Here is a 17,093-nt window from a genome sequence, read left to right as displayed (position 1 = left end):
TTGGCATCATGGGGTCGCTGAGAGACAGCAGCAGGTTTTAAAAGCGCTTCACGTGCTCTGAAGGGGGCTCCAAGCAAAGACTGTTTCAGACCCAACAAAAACGAACCCTGCACACACGGACTCTGAGTTCAATTTCAGCATACAAGCCTGTAGGAGAGACCCAGGCGGTCAAAAACCACAGGCACAGACCGGCAGGCACACACCGACAGGCACACCCTCAGAGTACACACAGACACAGTCTGCGGCGACGCACACATTATCCTAAGCATACTAGGGGTGCAAGGGTAACTTATGCGTGCGTTTGCAGACACGGCCACGCCCTCAGAGAGGCGCACACAGCTTTATGAATATATTCCGTCAGGATGGACAAAGCGCTCTCCATTCCCGCCGTTTATTTTTGCATCGCGCTTTCAAAAGTGCAAGAGAGATGCAAAAATAAACACGCGGCGCCATGTCTCCTTTTTTGTCCAGACCAATCAGAGAGCCGGACTGGCGCGTGCAAGGCAGCTTGACGAAGCTTCTGATAAGAAACTTCGTCACAACAGCCGTAATGCAGGCGAGCCAGTCTGGGTGGGCCGGCCAAAAAAGCGAAAAGGAGGCACCCCGGAATCCGTATTTCCAATGGCCGCGCACCGTTTAACATACGGTGCCGTTTAACAAACGGTGACGCGAGCCAATGGGAATAAGGGGCGGGGCTTCAAGCCCTTCTCAGAAAGTACTTATCCGCAATAAATCTCGCCGAGCGAGCTACGGATGTGCGCAGCAACGCTAGGCGAGGCCTAAAAAGGTCGCTTTCTGGACCAAGATTTACATTTTTGCCAAATTTGGTGTAATTCCATTCAGCAGTTCAGGCTGCAGCCGTGTCTAGAGTTTCCAATGGAAAAAGCATTTTGGGACCCCCACCCCTTTTCTCGGCCCCTGCTTGACAGATCACCACGAAATTTTCAAGACAGCAGCTGAAATGACTGGCAAATTAGTTTTGAAGATTTCGCGAAGATTTGTCAAAAGATGCCAACGTTATTAGTAAATGAAAAACCGCACTTCCCATGGAAACTACATCCTAATTATAACTACCTACTGGAGACCGCCAGTAGGAGATATATATGTGTACCTATTTTTATCTATGTAATGAGGTTCCAAAGAGCTGAGGCAGACTTGGTAGCCATACTGCTCAAAGAATGAGAACCCCCCCCGGCCCACCCCCCATCTCCTGCTAGGTTACCTACAGCACTAATGTTTGTAAGTTGGAAAAGCTTATCATTCACCAGCATTACTTAGGTAGCACTATAATAGCACCTAGACAGCAAGGATCCTACAAAGTAAGAGGGAACTGATTTGACACTGCTGAGATCCCAGTTTTATTTGCAAAACATAACAGAAAATGTGATTGCATCATACATTGTTGGAAACTGTTGTTTGAGAAACCTATTGTAAGACATAGAAACTTTGCACAAATAGAAAATATCACTGCCAATGCCAGTTGTTGGTGCATTACACGACAGTAAATGAGATATAAAATCCAGTCAGGCAGAGTACAGGCTTGTGAAATTCTTGCAAGACAAAATGGCTAGAAAGAGAACTACAAAGTTTCTTGATTGGGTCTATAGGCCAGTTGACTGAAATATCAACTGTGCCACACTTTTATAAACCCCCAAGTGCCTGCACGCACAGTTAGGTTGCATGTGCCAATCAGATAATAGGGAAAGATTTTAGAAGTCAACAGCTATACTTAAAAAAATAGCCACCCATTCTGCATGTGTGCCATAAAGTTAGAGATGTATCTTCTTAGGTACCTCAGGTATCGCGTTTAGAAAGATGTGCACTGGACAGAGGGCTGAAGATTAACTACTTGGCAATAAAAGATGTCACTGTGTAAAAGAATCCGTAAACTAGTGAAGGTAGCCACAATAGTTAAACTTTAGTGTATGGTTGGTAATATATGTTCACCAGCATGTACATTAAAAAGGGATCCTTTTTTTCACACTGGACAAGAGTGTCCTGATCAGTGTGCAGGAAAAATCCAGAAAGAACATTAGGCGTCTGTTGATGATTGCATTAATCTCTTAGCATGAGCTGAAAGCCATTTTGTACTTGGCAGCCATTTTAGTTAGCTATGTGCTGGACATTTGCTGTTTCCCTCTCCCAGAGTCTTGCACATGCTCAGGAGGGCCTAGCTAGTAGAATGCACCTGTTCCTAATATAGAACGGTCAGGCTGTTCTAACTGATGTCAGCAGCTTATTACTCCTCCTACTTGTTGACTGTGCAGTTTCTGTATGACCATCTATGTGCATAACTCTTCTCATGTGTACTTGTACCGCCTTTTTTCAGCCCCTGTGTGGGTATATAATGCCCCTGTTCTCTGTACTCCTTAGAAAATGTCTCATACAGTGATTTGAGAATACTGTGTGACGCATTTTTTCCCCTCTTTAGAGGTTAAATAAAAAGATGTCTTTTATTTTACAGCTTCTGTGCCAATCTCTTTTTTGTTGGTTTAAAAGGACCAGGTGTATCAGTGAAGCCCCTGAGAAGGTTTTGATTTCTACACGACGAGAAGAATGGTTATTAACCTGAATGATCTGAATTTTAACTTGGTGCCTAGAAGACATCATTAGCTGCAAGGCCAGGAACTTGATAATTGGTACCCTGTAGGAAAACAGTGTGTCTACAACTTAAATGATGCAAGGACTATGGGATAGAATTTTGTGTCTTGAATAGTCACCAAGCTTTAGACTACTACCAGACTCATCTTAACTACTGATGACAGTATTTAACCTCATGTGGATGCTGTAGTACTAAAAGCAGAATTATTTAGAAAGCATTGCACTATAAACCAATCCAAAACTTCTCCACCAGATTATCTTTTCACCCTTTGGAATGGTGGGACAGCATGGCCTTCGTTCTCTCCTTTCTGGCCTTTAGACAAGCAAGGGGAGTGAGTTAATTAACTCCTTCCACCCTTGGGGAAAGGTGGAAGAAACTTGTATATAGCCTCACTGATCCTGGACAGGCAATGTTTTTTAATCTCTCCACTGCCTGTTAAAAAGGCAGGGTAGAGATATTCATAACCCAGGCGGCTTACACACCCACTAATAAATTAGGCCGCATCGAGTCTTCTGGCACATACTGCATTTGTTTTCCCCCCACTTTTTCTATTGATTTGCTCCCAATGTTTGCAAACACTGGGAGGAAAACACTTGTGAGTGTGCAGTTCACATATACCAAGTGTTGAGCACACACACTGGAGTCCAATAGGTTTGCTAAGCCCATTTAGGTGTTTGTAGACTTTTTCAAATTTAGCAATAACTTGGCATGCGCAATGGACACTCAAACTTTACTGTGTATATACAAAACAGGTTTTCACCAAACCAATAATAGGCACAAAATGACCGAAGGGCCATAAAAATGTGATGACTATCCATTCAGCGGTTTAAGAGTTATGTGCAGGCTTCCTATGGGAAATCGCACTCTGAAGAAGAGTGGCAAACCCTCCTTTCTAATTTTTTAACCATTTGACTTATCTACATCAAATCTGGCATGCTCCGAGAATGCACCTCCCAGACCCCGCTCCACCCACTGCCACCCCTACCCCTCCCCGACTGTTTATTTGGGTTTTCCGAGTCTAGTTCGGCTAGGTCAAGGGGGAGTTATTAAGGATAAAATATACAAAATCAGATTTCCTGTGGAGTGGGGTGTAAACCTTCACTGCAAAGGCACGACTGCATCTCTGTAATATATGTTTATATACAAACACACACAAAGAAAGTGTGCATTCTTCAGGCTTTTTGTTTAGTTGGTCTTAAAAGTGCCAAATGGGTGACCAGAAAAAAAGAGAAAAATAGGAAACAAACCTCATAAAATTGAAAGGCCCCACCCCAGGTACACATTACAATAAAAAAAAAAAACAGGATTAATTTGTAGTTATGTTCAATTTTTGTTAAAACAGAATTATTCCAGTGTACTAAGGCCTTGTAGAAGAATCCCTTGGTGCCATTACTAAAAGGCTACTATGTATATGGACTGTGACAGCTGAATTAGTTCTGAAGTATTCAAGAAACCCATCAAAGCCACCATTTGCAAAAAGAAAGTAACAGTTAGACATCAACAAAGTGAGTTACATAACATAGGTCCAGACTAACACAGGTGGACACGTGGTTTTGTGAGCAAGGAAAACCAAAAATTATTTCCTGATAAGAGATCAGAACTCCTGTATGCCAACAACAGTGACAATACAGCAGGCTGACAGAGGACAGAACCAAAAAAAAAACCCAGGATACTTTCAAAGAGTGGTAAGGGGTAACTGCTCGCCAGGCACTGAACTTATGTCAAGAAGGTACAGTGTGATGAGATCTTGATGTACTATGCATTCACTCTATATATGTATGACATTTCTGAAGCAAAGTATGGTGGTGCGCTCATGGATTTAGGCCCTCAGTGAATCTGCAGCAAAGATGTTCCACAGTATCATGTGAAGGAATTCCATGGTTTGCAGGCTTTAAGCAAATGCCAACATTTGAATACCTTCTGACAATCAGTGGCATTGTGTTTCAAACATGGTGAGATATTTTCTTTTTTCCTAAGCTAGCCCCCTTCAAAAGTAAGACATGTCGAGAGGGTATAGGTCTCTTTTAGAGTACAGGTTTTAGAAAAGTAGAAATTCCAATAGGTTTTATGTTATAGTCAGTAAGACTAGTGTGGTATATGTATGTTACACTGAAGGTAGTGCGGCTGAGAAGGACCTGGTGAGTGGAATCAGCATCAATGGAGAAGTTTATTTCCACAGCCCTTTAAGTGTGATGCTTCAGTGAATACATGTGGTGTTCTGGTAAGTTGAGGGCTAAAACCCTTGCCTGCACCTGTGAGAGGGAGACAATTATACAGTACATACCTCCATGTAAAGTACATAAGTCTCCCCCATAACTGAAGGCATTACTCAGTTTGTAGAATGCAGTGTTACCTTTGTTGGGGATAGAGGGATGAAGAGCCCCCTGGGTACCTTGCCCATAGACTGTTGCGGTCTAGTGGGCTTGGAGAAACATCTGCGACAATGTCAAAGCAATGTCCCTATTCCTAAAACCCACCCTTCCGGTTTGCTGTTTTATGCTCGGTGTAGCCTAGAAATTCAGGAAAACAAGAGGGTGTGCAAGATAGTAAAAATCATCATATTAGGTGAAATTCAAAGCTGCTTTTCTATGGATCAAATGCAATTTGTCCCAGCATTTCATTTTTGGGAGAAAAGGGGTTTGCTGATTGAGTAGCTGGAGTCAATTATTTTTTAAATTTTGAAAACTTATCACATTCTATCTAACAATCATTTCAAGTAGTAAACTTAGCAAACTGTTCAGAGCCAATGAAAACTACTGTGAATCTAGGTGAACACGGAGTACTCTACTCAGATACTGTAAATGTGAGTGCTATTACCTTAAAACAGATCAGTAGAGACGGTCCATGCATACAATATGTATTTTATTGTAATACTGCAATGAACTTTCGATTTTGCATGTAAACAACCAATTCTGGACACAACCCTCTTAGGCGATCATGCTCTCCTCTTAAAGCACAAATGTACCCTTAAGGTAAAAGTGTAAATTACCTGCCAGGAGCAATAATGGCTTGTTCATTCGACTTTAGAGCACAGAACTAGATCATTATGGAATCTGACTAAACTTTTTTTTTTTTTTTTTTTAAATGAAGCCTACCTGCCCAGAGCAGTCATGGCTTCCCCTTCATCATTGCAGGTAAGAAGTGTCTTCATGTTCGCTTCAAGAATGGCCAGTGACACCTGCAGAATGAGTTTGATGCCTTCATAAAAGAAGCAATCCACCACCACCACAGCACTCTCGAAGGGCATGACACTGAGGAAAAGAGTGAGGAACCAAGAGAGCGAGATGGTGGAGATGACACCCAGTTCCTGCATCTTCTCTGCCAGCTCGGGCAGCAACTCTCGCGTCAGTTCCTCAAAGACACCCTGGTCCACCAATGCTCCTGGAGAAAGAGGTGGAAAGAGCACGGTCATAGATTACATGAAAAGGAAGTCTTCGGGAGAACAAAAGTTGACTCAATGCAACAAGTCCAATTTACAACTCAGGGTCTACAGAGGAAACACAAAGAGAGGTCAGAACAGATGTTAACATCCAATGACAGTTTGGCATGGGTCAACCTTCCAAGTTGGGAAGCACAGATATGATGGCTCCACGCCTCATGAGATCACTGTACAGACTCTAAATCATGGAAGTTCTGATACTGCACCACTAGTTAAAGTAAAGCATGAAGTTCTCTCTCTGTCAGACAAAGAATTAGTATCCTAAGATGGCACTGAAAGAAGGGGAGGGAGCAGTGGTGCAAGTAGACCGGATTAAACAAAACTGCCAGTCTTAAGGTTATCAGCATCATGAGCTTACAATAGACCTCTACAACACTGAGCAGAACATTCTGATTTGCGGAATCAAACAAAATCTATCATCAAGAAGTGTCTCAGGCTTGGGGTTATTTCTGCCCTGTCAGTGGGCTCAAGAGAGCATTTCCAAAGAAAGGGTCCAATGTGGCAAAGTTGTCTGTTGCCCTCCTGCTTTTAAAGACTCTTGACGAAAGATGAAATTCCATAGTTTGTATTAAATAGACTGCATTGTAATCGGGGATAAGCAGTGTCTAATAAGCTAAATTATCAATTACCTAACTATGCTTACTAGGTTATGAAATGAGTAACAATAGAACTCACCGACCACACGGGTGTTGTAGTAATCAGGCAGCATCCGCTCACATAGTGCAACCAGCAACCAAAAGGCCTGCTCCTCACTGCAGTAGAGAAGCAGAACTGAGGTCACAATGTTCATGGCCTGGTTAAAGGGACAAACACAAGGAAGGAGTTATTACACACCACTGAGTGGTGCCTGTGGCATGAATACTGCAGAACTACACCCACAGAAAGAGAGGAGCATTCATAGAAAGGGTAAGTATACTACACTGAAGGCACCCATGAAGATGGGAATGCAAAATTATACCTTTGGATAACAAGTAAATAGCCTTTGCATTGTTAACTTTACGTTTTTCCATCTTTAGTTACAAACAAATTCTTTACAAATAATTTGAAGAATTAAAAAAAGATCGAATGGTATTAAAGTTATTTAGGTATTGTAAACACATGAACTGTGATTTTTTTTATTTAAAGAAATAAATTAATGTAGAGTGCTGCTTCAACAAACAGCATTCCTTAATTTCAGTGATTTGTCCCTTTGTTGACATCCTCCTCCGACTATAACAAAATTTACTGCATTTGCACTGGCCATATTTCCAAGGCTGCTATGATTGTTGTAACAAGCTAATCCACATAATAATCACTAAACGGGGTTAGCAATTTATTAAATCAAGCCCCACTCCCAACCAGGAGTCTTCAATGGTCTGCCAGATGTGTGCAAAGACTCTTTGGTTCCCTTATGAAACTCCTAACATCTGGGGCCCTGGACTCATACCCCTTACTTCTGCTGGACCATGCTAAACTCAGATCTGGAGGGCTTTTGATGGCTTTCTTCGGATGCGAGAGTCCTTCTGTGTACTTTTCTTTGAGTCTTTGAACATTCAGAGACTTAAGCAGTATCATCTACGAGTATTGCTTAGCACTGGTGTCCTCGGGCCACATTAACGGTATGCTCCAGACTGGCTAGCCAAGTTCTTTTAGACACTAGATTTTCTCTGGATAGCAAGGGTGACAGTCAAACCACACCCTAGCAGTGGGAGGTGTTTGAAAACTCTGATTCAGTGTGACCAATTACACATTAAATACTACTCAATAACATCAATATCCAGGTAGTACTTTAATTTGCAACCAGAAAATTACTTTATGTATAAGGTATGTAAATAGAATAGATCAAATTAAGATGACAATTGGAAGGTACTAGCACCTTCAGCCGTTGAGACAGAACCATAAAACTGTCTAGATTCAGGTCGGTATCTAAATGACTACTGGTCACCATCAAAGTTTTCCAGCAGTGGGTCATCCACAAGGACAGAGGCAGAAACAGCAGTCAATACTGACACTAGTTCTGTGGTTACTGGCCAGAATAGGACTGAGCTTGACAGAAACTTCACTGGCGACACGAAGGGGACTGATGAGGCTTCATCTGTAAACGGCATGCTCCCCCACACCTCGGTGCCACCAGTGACAGCCGCAGCAAGCAAAAACAGACAATGCCCTCTCAGCCACTGCACATTCCATGCTTTACTTCCTCTTGCATTCCCCAAGTGTATTTGCTTTTTCCTCGATGGTGTGTTTCTGCATATTTTTTTCTTGCAAGACGTTACTCCCCGTGTAGTGAGGAAAGAATCTTTCCTATGTAGCTGTAGGAGTGCAGGTTGTGGGTGGGCCACAAATGCCAGCTGCGGAGTTCAGGCCAAATGTAGAACACATTTCTCAAAGTGCCTGTCAGTGGTTCATAAAGGAGTTTGAAATATATGTTTATCCAATCCCTGGCCTCTCTGCAGAGCAATGATCAGGTGTGCCAACCGTAGTTGTAGTTATATGCGAAATTGTGTAAAGGAGGTGCCCAGCTGTCAAAATATTTGACAGGGCACAAGTTACCGAAAAATCTGAGTAGAAGCGCTGTGTGTGTGTGTGTGGGGGGGGGGGGGGGGGGGGGAAAGGAGGGTGTAGTGAAGGCGATGCAAGGCAGTATGTGCAGGTCACAGTGAAAAGAGGGTGCTGAAGAGGAAATATTTGGTATGCGATATGCAGATTGAGTGTTTCAGAGAGATCTGTAAAAAAGAGCTTAAATGTATAGCAGACTACAGAAGAGAGTGGTGTAGATAGACGAACAGGAGAGACTGACACCCCTAAGAGAAGGGAGAGCCAAATATATATATATATATATATATATATATATATATATATATCCACAATGTTCATGATGTCCAGTTGTAGGTGGCCCCAACAGTTTTATCTTGTCGGCCACCATTACAACTCACAATCAGTAGTATCAGAGAACCACAGGGGCTAGAATGAGGGTTTGAATGCTTCAAAAATCAGGCCAACCTCTGCCACCCAGCTTAGCTGTCAAGCATAACAAGTGTACACCATTGTCTACTAGTCACTTTGGGGCTGAAGCAAAAGGAGTGAGGTTGCAAGACAGGCAAGAGCTGGATTAAGAGTCCAGGACAATGCATAACTGCACCACTCCATGTGGGAGCACCAGCTTCCCTGAATGAGCTGGGGATTGCAGTCCTCCCTAGAGTACTCACTGTGTAGGTCTTTCGACATCCCAACATTGATCAGTGTCATGTGAAACAACGGAAATGATCTGTGGAAGCAATTAAGTAACTCCTCGACTCCGATCTGCTTTCTTTCTTTCCTTCAGGGTATCTGAGCTATGGTGGTCCCATTGTTCCTGGGCAATTTCAGTCTGTTGAACTGTCTTTACGCAGGTCCTACAACTTAACTTTGTCCTTTGCAGATCTTACCGGGAATCACGTTATTCCTCCTAGTAGGCACAGTCCAGCTCCTCATCAGACTGGTATCTGCAAGGCAACTCTGCAGGCTTTCTCCGGCTTTAGTCTAAGCTGGAGGAAGCATGCAAACTAGAGAAAGGTTCCATTCCTCATCTGGTGCTTACTTCCCTACAATGGTGTGTAGGTCTCTTTGGGGTCAGAACTAAGGTGGTGAACTCCGTATCTGCGGAGGGGTCCAGTTATACCACTGTGATGGTAAAGGCAGACTTCCAGTGACAACAGAAGTGCCTTTCTCTTTCCAGTTAGTGTGGTCTTCCAATCCTGGAGAAGCATCCCGTTTGTATTGGACAGAATGTGCAGGCTTCCCTGCTCAGTGTCTACTGTAAGAAGAGTTCAGACTGGTTCAGGTGTAATCGATAGTCACTTCCCTCCAAGGTATTTGCTTTGAGTCCCATTGCCAAGGGAGGTTGCCACAATACTGAAAAGAGAGAATCGATGGATTTCACCCAGGCAGGTGGAACTGGCACTTCAGTAAATTGGGATCCTCCCCTAACCATCATATAAACGTGTTGGTGCAAGGGATATGGAATTTGTATATGCAGATTGCTATATCAAAGATGTAAATCACCAGCTCAACATAAAAGGGCCCAACATTTTCTGGAGGTTATAAACAACGGTCACTTTGGCCCTACCACTCACTAGTTGAATGATTCCCCACCCATCCACATTTACACAAAGGCATTCTTCATGCATGTCCCAGACATGATGAGACCCAAAGAACCCAGTTAGGGGAAATAAGCAGATCTTTTATTGGAAGAGCAGGCTGGCATGCAAAATGGTATGTCCCCCCTGCCAAAAAAAACCCAAAATAAATAAAATAAAATCGCTGCAATGACCACCAATCACAGATCAGCTGCTCAAAATGTGAGTGCAATTCATTAAAGTATGTTGACAAAACTCAAAGCACAGAGAGGGACTGCAGGAAGGCAAGGCCACAGTGGAGAAAAAACACACACAGGGCTGTCCAAAAAACACAGGGACAGGACGCAACAGCTTCTCAAGTCCATGCAGATAACTTTATTTCAATAGTATCTGAACAAGACCCTCATACATGAGGAGCCCTGATCAAACCCTCTTATCTAAGAGGTCCCCACAATACAACACCCTTCATTACTTGGGGACCCCGACCGACAACCACACATTTCCATGGCCATGACCAACCTGTGTCAGTAGCATCTGAATTAACTAAGATGTACCTTTAGTCTACGACCAGGAATCCTCAAAAGGTGCAGCACTCTGTGGAGACACCCCTCACATAGAACAGCCCATGACTAATAACTCATGTCCCATGAGCATTGACCGAAACTCCCTAAATGTCTGAGTGACTCGGAGTAAAACAGGAGGTTACAAAACCACTCATCACTTACATTGTTAAGGTGTGTACATTGTAGGTTTTAATTAAAGAAATAATATACGATTAGCAAAGATTTTCAAAAAGTTATAAAATTTATTTAGGATTTACAATCAGTTCCTCGTGAAAAAATAAGCATCACTTTTCCGAAGAAAAATACCCACCTACAGCAAGCAAATTTGGTTAAAATTACTGAAATTAGCATCTCATTATTAGGAAACTTTGCCCCTGCTCAATAGTATTGCTGTCTAAGGTTCACCTGTCACCGACGAGTGCAGTTATGTTAAGTAGCATACTTTATTTTATTTATTTTCTTTGATTTTAATAACACAATACAGCTACATAAGACCTCATAAAGCCATAGATGTAGGGCAATTAGATAGCAATAGAGGCTACGCACACTTACATAAGAGCACTTTAAGAAATATAATACAAGACGCTGTGATGCATACATCACTGGTAGATTCTACCGGGCACATCAGTGAAACGATCGTGTACGTCCGGAGTGAGCTAGAGGCATTTAGACATTGATGTTCATCCCTTTCATCCACACCTTCAGGTTCACCAGTTTCCTCACCAATCAAGTACTGCTGGAAAGCACCCCAATAAGTCTTTGGCCTAGATTGCAGCGGAAGAAGTTCACCATATGCATCCGACTGCCTGTTACTATAAACCATGTATTTTATCCATTCTTAAATTGTGGGAATCGGGCCCCTGCCCCACCTCATCGCAACACATCTTTTCGCCAACAGCAGAGCCATTGCGACCAACTGCCTAGGGTCTTTATCTATGGTTTTGGTATAACCTAGGAGAACTAAATACGGGTCTGGGACCAGTGTAAGGTTGGAAATATGATTTATCTTCTGAAATATTCCCCCCCTCCCACAATACTCTAAAATATTAGGGCAGCTCCAGGCCAGGTGTAAAAAGTCGGCCACAGGCTGTGCGCAACAAGCGCATGCAGCTGCCTCTCGCTGACCATATCTGTGCAATCGCTCTGAAGTGTAGTATGTTCTGTTAATGAATTCGAAGTGTATGAGGCAGTGCGTACCATTCGTAGATACCTTTTTTGTCATTTCACAACAATATTGCCATTCTTTGTGCCCAATGACCTGCCCTAGATCGCTTTGCCAGTCTTACCTAGGGTTTGAAAGTAGCAAAAACCTATTTGCTTGTGTAAGGTTATAAATTCTAGAGATTACTTTTGAAGTTGATGGGGTTTTAATGACAGAGGGTCAGGACCTCAAGCGGTTCCTGGAGGGAATTCCCCAGCAGTGTCCTTAGAGCATGCTGTAGTCTGAAGTACCGGGATCGAACCAATGATGTAGGGGTAGAACCCTCAACTGCAAGCTGCTCCCAGCTCCAAAACTCTCCCTCCACAAAGAGGTCACCAATAACAGCAACATTAACTTTGCTCAGGGCTTTGGCTACCCAACTATCTATGCTGGAAGGGAGCCAAGTGCACCACTCTAAGGGGGTCAATAGAGAATACAAAATAGCGCCTGCTTGCGTGCCAAGCAGGTTACGCCAAGCAGGAGTAGTGGCATTAAGAGAGTCTAATATACTAGGTCTTCTTGTTGGATTTCTAAAAAGTGCCTGCGGGAGGGTATCTGCATCAGTTAGAGATATATATATATCAAACTCGCCACAAAGGTGAAAGAATGCATAGCGCAAAAGCCAATAAAGTTTGTTGAATAAATGTGGAAAAAGTAAAAAACATATGCTTGTATAAACTACACAACCCATAATGCACTATTGAACTCTTCAATGTATATAAGTGGAAATTAAAAAAGGACTAGAATTACACTCTACCGGAGTCACGAACTGAATAAACAAATCTAACATCATCAAGAGGTGTGCCGTGAATTTCTTTGAGCAAGATATTGTACGAGACCCTGTCCTGGTCTCGACGCGGGCACCAGCTGTTTAAGGAGCTCCCACTGTCAAATGGACACTTTTGCTCAGTGATATATATATATATATATATATATATATATATATATATATATATATATATATCCATACACAAAGTTGTCCCCAACTGGCGAAACCACAACTCGGCGTGGTAATCCATATACTCAGGTAAGTAGCAGCCCTGCAATGTTCACACTTGTTGCCATACGCGTTTCGAGCTCGTATCAGCTCTTGTTCACTGGCGGCAAGGAGACAGGAAACGGAGATCAAGAACATGTGATTTATTTGAGTAAAGAGTCCCGCCCCAGTGGGCACAATGGCATGCTGGTCATAGTAGTCTTCTACTTAATGTTCATTAACCAAGTGGTTCCGTACCTGCCTCCAAGTTAATATATATATATATAGATATTTTGGAGGCACGAGGCAGTTTATCCAGGCAGAGGCGTGTGAACACTCTGCTGCTCTATAATATAAATCTAGATCTGGGGCATTAAGGCTGCCCATAGAGTATGGCAGAGTGAGGATCTCCCATTTCACTCGAGGCGGTTTGCCTGCCCAGGCATATTTTATCATAAGGGACCTTATTTTAATGAATATGGGTTGTGGGAGCACCATGGGAATATTCTGGATCAGGAATAGAAGCCTAGAAAGAACGACCATCTTCATCAATGAAATACGTCCCAGCAGTGAGAGTGGTAATCCTATCCACCTAGTAACGTCATCCTCAAGCTGGTCTAATACTTTCCCATAGTTGTCCGTGAGTACTACGTCTGAGTTGGTATGTATCTGGATCCCCAAATAGTGAACGGCCTCCGAGGTCCAGGCCAAAGGATACTGAATGGGTGGAGAGGGGGTGGATGAAGTTAGTGGAAAGATCAGGGACTTGTTCCAATTAATGTTTAGTCCAGACAGCCGTCCAAAACGGACCACTTCATTCAAGACCGGGGTGAGGTGGGTAGCTGGGTCTCTGACATATAAAAGCAGATCACCTGCATAGGCAGAGTCTATTAACTGGTATCCCGGGAAGCAAACCCCTCTGTGGCTGTGATATTCCCCAAGTGCACATAGCAGTGGTTCGGAAACCAATGCATACAATAGTGGGGACAAGAGCCTCCCCCCTGGCGAGTGCCCCTAGATATTGGGGCCAACACCAAATTTCCAAGTCTAACTCTAGCCCTCGGAGCTTCATAGAGGACCTTAACAAGTTGGAGAAAGATCACTCCAACACCCATTTGCCTAAGCACCATCTCCATAAAAGGATATTCGACAGATTCTAAAGCCTTTTCGGCATGAAGGAAAACCGCAGCAGCATTGACTCCGAGGTTAGTGTGGTGAATTGCTGCAAAAATTGTTCTAAGGTTGGATGTTAGGCTGCGCCCAGGAACGAATCCTGCTTGTTTGATCCCCACTAGTGCCGGAAGTAGGGGAGAAATACGATTAGCCAATATTTTGGCGAATAGTTTTGTGTCTATATTTAGCAGGGACAAGGGTCTATATAACGAGCACTCACTAGGGGGTTTCCCCGGTTTAAGAAGAGTAACAATCATTGCCTTGCGCATTGAGGGGGCCATCACTTTACACTCCGCCATCTATTCAAATAATGTAACGAGGTGCGGTATTAGAATATCTTGAAAGGCTTTATAGAAAGCGACAGTCAACCCATCCGATTCCGGGGCAGAGCTACTTTTCATTGACGATAGGGCAGCCATAACTTCTCTGGGGTCTAAGGGAGCCATGAGATGCTCCCTATGGGAGTCAGTGAGCCAAGCTAAGCGAATATGTGTCAAATAGTCCTCTATTGCAGGACCAGATGGAGGGTTCCGTGATCTGTAGAGCCCTGCATAATATCTGCTGAATCTATTCGCAATGCCTTTTGAGTCATATATCATTCTACCATCTTCGCTCATGATCTCAACTATAGAGTTAGCTTCCCTAGGGGGTCGTTGCAGCTTAGCCAAAAGGGCACAAGGGCGTTCGCCTTTCCCATATACACGTGCTCTGGCGTACTTGCCTAAGTGTTTGACTTCACTTTCTTGCCGTATCCTGCTATCCCTCCAGTAACTCTTTAATACTGTTTAGCTTCTCTACATTCCCAGTAATCTGCGGTTTCCTTTCCGATTCCGCTATGTCCGGCTCCAGTCCAGTGAGCATATTCTGAATTGATCCAAGTACTCATGCATGCCTAGCTATCGTCTCCCCCCCCTTATGAACACTTTAAAAGTCTCCCAGATGGTTGAAAAAGCGGGGACCAAGCCTATATTCTCCCCAAAAATGTTTCTATAGCTATAGCCATTTCCAAGAGAAATACCTGGTCGAGCAATAAATAAGGGGGGGAACCTCCACGTAAATGGAGCATGTCGCATTGTAGGAACTGTCAGCTTCAGCTGTACCGGTGAGTGGTCTGAATAGGTTTTGGGGAGCGGCTCACAGCTCGAGACCTGGGGGAGCGAACTTCTAGAAAACAATCAATAATCGATCCTAGTGTGGGTGTCATGTGGGGCAGAGTAGTGAGTGAACCCGGCGGTTGCGCTGGGCCACTGCCTCCATACATCCGCTAATCTAAGCTGGTCCATCAACATTGTAATAGCACTGGTAGCAGCGGCAGGCCTTCTATGTGAGCCCCGCGACCTATCTCTGTTGGGGTCAAATATACAATTAAAACCCCCCATACCTGTGGCAGTTTATCAGTGTTGAGCAAGCGTGTCGCCAAAGCCTGGAAGAACTGAGGGTCATCATAGTTGGGTCCGTATATATTTACTATACAAGCACCAAATCCCTCAGCCTGACATCGGACTACAACAAGTCTACCATTAGGATCAACCTCCTCCACATGCAAAGCAAGGCCCAACCTGGGATTATCCCAAATGAGTACACCACAAGCGTGTGAGGTAAAACCAGCAGCGCAGAAGTGGCCTTGTAATCACCGCTTGGAGAGCATCTTATTTTGCCGCCCTAGGTGGGTTTCTTGTATCATGGCTATGTCTACTTGGTGTCTCTTTAACGAAGCAACAACTTTACGGAGCTTACAATAATCGTTCAGACCTTGTACGTTCCATGTCCAGAGCTTAATCGTCTTGGACGTCACGTGTGAGTTTAAAAACAATGTGCATTACACAGTTATTTCTGGTGTCATACTCTATGCCAGGGTGCGTACCCAATATCAGAGTGCCTGCTCTCAATGTACAAGTCATCATCAACCAAAACCTCCCTCCACCAACGCTACGCTTACCCCCAACATGGCATAGTCGATCCCACAGCCTCCCCCCACCCGCAAACACAAAATCGATACTACAATACAAACAATCAATAACAAACAAACCCAGTTTTCGTAGGTGGAATACACAGCGAGCAGATGTTGCCGGTCATACATCTAGAGTTACGTACTAGAGCCTGTACAACTATTAGCTCCTCATATCTAATCCACTATAGTGTGCATAAAGGTAACCACAGCAGTAGGACCGCACATGTATTTCGAAAAAACAAACCTTCAATGCTGGGCCGTCGCCGCACCCCACCAAACAATAAGTGACAACCCACTGATCAGGGCCAATGAAGAAACACAAAAAGAGGCATAAGATTGAGTTCACTGTTCGGACGCTCAATAATAAACATGTTAGAGAAGGTATCAATGCCCAAAAGTGTTACCAGCAAATGTTCCACAAAGAGCTCCATGTTTGGAATATTTGAAGAGTCAGCAATACCACTAAGCGTAAATTGTTCCTCTTTGATCGTTCTTCCAAGTCTTCATAGTGGAGGAGCTTTTCTAGTTTGGTAGTGGAGCTCAATGTGGAGTTTAGCGTGTCTCTGCGTCAGACACACTCTATTCAACCGTGTCTAATCTTGGCGCGTGTTTGTCCAGTCAATCAGACATTCTGTCCATCCTGCAGGAGAGGACGTCAATCTTTCCGTCGAATTTCGTTAAGCTGAGCTGCATGGCCGTGAGTGTCTGCTTTAGGTCCGAGTCTGCAGCCGTGTCCCACATGTCCGATCCAGACTCTGAGGCGTGTTTCTGCAAATCTTGCTGTCTGGGGGTCTTGCAGGGCTCAAAGGGCAACTTTGAGTTGAGATTTCTACCGTCCAACCCATTGTTACTCCAGCGATAACAGGCAATATCTCTGCGTTGCGCCACAGCAAGTGTCAGCTTATAGGTTTAAAGGAGTACCCCTCCCCCCTCCCCTTGCAGGGACCACCTCGGCAGGGGCCGGGACACCACCAGCGAGATGTATCAACACTAAAGTAACTACAGCGGTCCACACTCAGTATGCGAGCAGCTATTACTTGACAGTCGCCAGTCTTCAATTGCAGTCATACTAGCCCTCATGTATATGGGTG

The 17,093-nt window shown here is 43.8% G+C and overlaps 1 protein-coding gene across 5 annotated transcripts in view; it reads right to left on the bottom strand.

Moving 5' to 3' along the window:
• The window catches only part of TBC1D9B (TBC1 domain family member 9B), a 194,201-nt gene that overhangs the window by 71,190 nt on the left and 105,918 nt on the right, over positions 1–17,093 (bottom strand). For all 5 annotated transcript variants that reach the window (XM_085617747.1, XM_085617748.1, XM_085617749.1 and 2 more), the window contains 2 exons: positions 6,717–6,834; positions 5,698–5,983 (listed from right to left, as the gene is read on the bottom strand). In XM_085617747.1, coding sequence (XP_085473873.1) covers positions 5,698–5,983; positions 6,717–6,834 — 404 coding nt within the window. The remainder of the gene's footprint in view (positions 1–5,697; positions 5,984–6,716; positions 6,835–17,093) is intronic.

The sequence above is a fragment of the Triturus cristatus genome, chromosome 7 (genome assembly GCF_964204655.1).
Source record: "Triturus cristatus chromosome 7, aTriCri1.1, whole genome shotgun sequence".
Taxonomy (NCBI): domain Eukaryota; kingdom Metazoa; phylum Chordata; class Amphibia; order Caudata; family Salamandridae; genus Triturus; species Triturus cristatus.
Note: the sequence above shows the minus strand (reverse complement) of the source record. Positions and strands in the feature narration are given on the sequence as shown.